This window comes from Crinia signifera, chromosome 7 (assembly GCF_055691185.1).
Source record: "Crinia signifera chromosome 7, ASM5569118v1, whole genome shotgun sequence".
Classification (NCBI taxonomy): Eukaryota; Metazoa; Chordata; class Amphibia; order Anura; family Myobatrachidae; genus Crinia; species Crinia signifera.
In genome coordinates this window covers 31,284,814-31,290,212 of record NC_139223.1, presented here as the reverse complement: position 1 = coordinate 31,290,212, position 5,399 = coordinate 31,284,814, and the positions used below count along the sequence as shown (strand labels likewise).

General features: G+C 42.0%; 1 protein-coding gene across 1 annotated transcript; it reads left to right on the top strand.

Annotated features, from left to right (window-relative positions):
* Positions 1 to 2,109: 2,109 nt before the first annotated feature.
* On the top strand, positions 2,110 to 2,922 carry LOC146021157 (olfactory receptor 1-like). Its single transcript, XM_083154957.1, has one exon. It carries the CDS (start codon positions 2,110 to 2,112, stop codon positions 2,920 to 2,922), a length of 813 nt encoding a protein of 270 aa, XP_083011083.1.
* Positions 2,923 to 5,399: the final 2,477 nt, after the last annotated feature.

Sequence of the window (5,399 nt, the reverse complement as noted above, 5' to 3'; positions counted from 1 at the left end):
TGTAGTGGGTGGGGGGCATGTCAGCGCCCTCCCCGTTCTCAGCCATTTCTGACTCAAATAAAAGTCATGGTACACTGACTTTTATTTGCGAAACGAGGATAACCATAATTTGATGGTCTGCGACCATCGAATGATTTTTCACCCTTACGCCCACATTCGAATGGATGCGTAAGCTACACACCCGTTTGCATGCTGCGCGGACGTATGTAGCCAATGTATGCTGCTTAGTGAGTCAATTTGAATCAGGCCCCAAATGTAATGAGCTTTAATAAGAGGTAAAGTAGAGAGAGATGAAGAGTGATAAAGCACCAGCCAAACAGCTCCTTACTGCCATGCTACAGGCTGTGTTTGAGAAATGACAGTTAGGAGCTGACTGGCTGGTACTTTATCACTTCATCATTCTCTACTTTATCACTTGCAAAGGCTGAATACCTTTGTCACACTGTGTTGAAGTGTTCAGGATGGCACTCAGGTAGTAGCCGGAGCTCAGGATCACATTGTGTATCAATGGTGGACAGAACTGACCGCTGCACTTGGGTAGCAGAGTGCCAGGAACTCATTTTTGCACCCGGGTTCCAAAAGGGCAAAAAAAACAAAAAACAGAACTGAATCATGGATAACAAACTGCTTCAGTTGTTCCTTCTATGCCCTGAGTGCTTTCATGTATTACTGATATGTTATATATTATATATTACAGCGGGACAGTCCCGATTTTCGGGACTGTCATCTCCAGCCATCTCCTACAACCATATGTACTTGCCCTTATTCTAGATGGAATGCTCCACTGCACATTCCCACAGAGGAGCGATGTTTAGCGACTGTGCAAGCGCATAGACTTTTATGTGCATGTGCAGCCGCATTGTACGAGTGGTCACGGCAAATTGATTGTTCGCCGGCCCCTCGCACACAGCAGTGGGGGTGGGGGGGTGGGGGTGATGTGGCAGAACTTGGTCACACCCATGGCAATGCCTAGAGTTTCCATGAAAACACTGGGTATTCACATGGAAATTCTCCGGTGACGTGGGTGTGGGCAAGGGGGCGGGCAGCTGACCTCAGCAGAAGTCAGCTGCCTGCCTGCCTACCTTACAGCAGTGGTGGCCAAACCAGTCCTCGAGATCTACGTTTTCCAGACCCCCTAGCTGGTGCACAGCTGTAGTCATTACTAACTGTCACATTTTCAAAAATCATTCCTACTATATAGATCCACAGGTTGCCTGAAAAACATGAACTGTTGGTAGTCTTGAGGACAGGTTTGGCCATCCTGGCCTTACAGGGACTCACAGATCTAAGACACCAGAGAAATGTGTGAGTTCTACGAGCGCTTGCAAAATCATTCGATGGTTGGCGACCAAATGATTTTGCCCCTGCATGCAAGGCTACGCATAAATGTATATGCTAAACACCCATTTGCATGTGTAGGGGAAATCGGCATGTGAGGGTGGGGCAGGTGTTTGTGCGGGTGCCGGGCAAAGTTTAGAGGACCCAAAATGTGCTGGAAGCTGAGCAGTGTTTGGCCCGGTTAGAGACCACCGGGATTGTCATAAGCTCTATTATTTTTACACTGTCATCAAAGTCTATTCTTAACAATTAGTTTACTGGTTATGAGAAGTACAGTACAGTAGCAGAGTTTTAAGAAAATGGACAGTGTTCTACAACCACAACCACATACAACATGTGTAGTATATTTGTTCATTTTAATTATATTCTGTGTATTAAATGTAAAAGTAGGGGAAAAGTTTTATTCTTCTCCTAATTCTAAGAATTTTTCTTCTTCTTCTTATTGTTGTTATTATTATAATTATATTGGTATTATTATTATTATTATTATTATTATTATTATTACATTGGTATTATTATTATATAGCTATTATTATTATTATTATTATTATATTGGTATTATTATATAGCTATTATTATTATTATTATTATTATTATTATTATTATCATTATTATTATTATATTGGTATTATTGTTGTCTTGCAGAATCCCATGGAGAATGTTACTTATATTAAAGTATTCCATATCGTGCCATTTTCCATGAAAGCCGGTGATGTACTCCTTATTTTCTGTGTTTTTTTCCTAGTATTTCTGTTTGGAGTCCTGGTGAATATGGCTATAAGCACAGTAATATGTCTGGATTCTAGTTTACACACCCCCATGTATCTGTTCCTCTGTAACTTGTCCTTTGTAGACATGTGCTACACAACAGTAACTGTCCCCAAACTGCTGCACATATTACTGTCCGGGAATAACACAATGTCCTTCCCACAATGCTTCACTCAGGTGTACTTCTTCTTCATAGCTGCCAGCTCCGAGGATTTACTACTATTTGTGATGGGGTATGACCGGTACATCGCCATCTGTCGTCCCTTACACTACCACCAGATACTGAGGAAGAAGGTCTGTTCCCTGCTGGTGGCTATGATCTGGCTATCCGCATGTTTAAACTCAATATTTTGGTTAGTTTCAGTTCTTAAAATGTCCTTCTGTCGATCAGTCACCATCTATCAGTTCTTCTGTGACGTTAAAGCTCTGATTAATATCGCCTGTTCTGGCACAAACATGTTCTATATCACCATATATGTAGACATACTTTTATTTGGTGTTTGCCCAGTTTTCATCAATATAATGTCATACAAAGAAATTGTCAGTGTTATATTGCATATTAAATCAAAGCAAGGAAGAAATAAAGCTTTCTCCACCTGCTCATCCCACCTCATCGTCATGACCATGTACTATGTTAATGGTGTGTCTGTCTATATGATACCACCATCAGACCAACCCAATTTCCTTGAACAGATTTTGACTGTGATCTATACAACAGTGATCCCCGTGGTCAATCCTCTCATATATAGTCTCCGTAATCATGAAATCAGGAGAGCTCTTCAGAGATTAGTGGCACCGTTGGTTAATTCTTATTAGCCCATACTTAGCCCCTCCTTAGCCCCTCTCCTGTATCCATGGGCATAGTGGTAACGGTCCTAGTTGATGGCTGGTTCATGTCATACACAACAGAAGTTTTCACTGGGCAGGTAAGAATGCCATCTGAGATGTAGTCATAATAGGGTTCCTTATGGTCCTGGCGTGGTCTTGCCTGGTCATATTCCTGATTTCAGTGGCATAAAGATATGTGTAGGCATAGACCTCCTGAAGAAACACCTTCATACTGATCCTCATTGATGGAGAATATATCGTACCAGCTCTACATATGTTTTTAAACAAGTTGAGAATTACATCAACCACCTGCCCGGCTCTCAACTAAAAATAAAAACATTTATTCCTACTGGGAGCCCCACCACAAACATTCCCACCGAGTCACAGATATGTCCTCATAGCAGAGTTACTAGGAATCTGGTAGCAGGGCGTCATTCATTTAGGATGGTATAGTAGAGTAAAAGTAATACATGGATAATAGTCACAAACTCGGCACTTGGGTAGCAGAGTTTAAGGAACTGGTAGCATGTTGCCATAAACTCACAGAGAGCAAAGAGTACATTGATACAGTGAAAGAACCTCTGGTAAGAACAGCTACTGTCTCTGTGTTTAAAACTTGCAAGATTTTGTTCGCTTGTTTGTACACTGTGCAGCTGGCCTGGGAGCCAGGAAGGGTTATTTGGAATGTGTTTCGAGTACTACCCAGCCTGTGCAACCCTCCTCAGTTTGTAGTAGAACAGGGCAAATTAGGAATTGATAGCAGTGCGTAAATGGCAGCCACCTTACCACTGGAAAAATTGTTGTCTCAAAACTCCCAGATTATATTGAGGGTTTTTGAAAATAGAATAGGGAAAAAAAGGTAAAGGAAGAATAAGGAGAGAAGAAAAAGAGAGAAGAGGTAATTGATAAACCATGGGAATTCAATAGACAACATAAGATATAACAAAGCATAATAGTATTAAATAGCTGTGTACCTAGTGGACATATAGTCTTTATATGCTGGTGAAGCTTTATATTCAAGCCAGGGATACCAAGTGGCTACAAATTCAGACGATTTCCCTATTGACGAAAGAAGTCGATCTTCCATGGATATTAAATAATCTAATTTAGAAAACCAGGCGTGACGTGAGCGGGGTGTAGAAGATCTCCACAATACAGGAATGACAGCACGTGCCGCATTGTTTAGTTGCAGCAACAGTGAATTCTGAAATTGAGACAAGGGAGTAGAGGAGTAGTTTAATAACCTAAAAGCTGTATATTTTGGGATTGAGATATGAAGGATATCATGGGATATCTCTGTTCAGAAAGTCTTAAGAGGGCAGTCCCACCAATTGTGGAGGAGGGATCAATTCGCAGCATTGCAATGAGACAGAGGGGTACATTGCATGGAGCAAAGTAGGGTGTCTGTACAAATGGCTAAGCATTTTATATCGGATCTAGGAAATGTCTCACTTGGATTAACTTCCAGAAATCTAATTGTGGGAGGTTCCATCTATCCTGTAAGTCAGAGAATTGTCTAATTGAGAAGGGAGCCACCAGCTGACCAACGCTGATGAGTCCGGCAACTGCCCACTAAGAGAAATGGGACAGTGTCAACCCAGGAGGGAAGTCAGAATTTGCCACAAAGGATGTCAGCGGGCCTGATTCGGAGCATAGATGACCTTCTGTAGGGCATTCCATACAGGTCTCCTGGCATCCGCGAGTATGGAATGCTCCAGCAGTAAGAAGAAGACTCAGCTGGCTCCTGCATTAACCCTGCAGCAGGCACAGAGAATTTATCACCGGCAACTGGGATGAAGTCCAGACCCCTTAAAAAAGAACCCTCAGCCAATCATGAAGAGTTAAGTAATGTGTGAAGATTGTCAGGAAAAGGGGAAAGCATGATGTAGACCAAATATTATGGAGGAAGGGGTAGAAATGTTAAGAGAACTTGATTTTGAGAGGTTGAGTTTTAAATTTGACAGAGTGCCGAAGGTTTCCATTTCCAGCATAAAGTGTGTGAGTGAGGTGATGTGGTATGAGATAAAAGTGGATAGGTTGAACCAGTAGTCTCCTTTGTGCTGCCTGGGTTTTACTAGGAGTTCCCAAACACCTGGTGGAGTATTGTAAATAGGTAGATAAGTAACCCCCTGGGCGCACTGGGTGTAATCACAAAAATTTATTGGTAAAAAAACAAGTAAAACAGTAGTAAAAATGCTTCTTCGAATAAAAAAGAGATGTATAGAAAGTCCTCCCTTACCCAGTGTGGTGGGTGGAGCCAAGGATGGTAAGGGCAGAGTGTTCCAAAAGCGTGACAAACACCCTGCAAGCTCCACAAACTTGTCACTAGGCAGGGTCCTGAAGATGGGAAGCAGCAAAACTGGGCCAACGCGTTTCGAGTCCTGTGGACTCTTTTTCAAGGTGTGGTATGAGATAATTGCAATCAAATAATCTGCGAACATAGACATCTTGTATTCCTCGGAAAT

Excerpts from the sequence above, each read along its gene's own strand:
- LOC146021157 (XM_083154957.1), top strand. The coding sequence starts at position 2,110 with ATGGCTATAAGCACAGTAATATGTCTGGATTCTAGTTTACACACCCCC.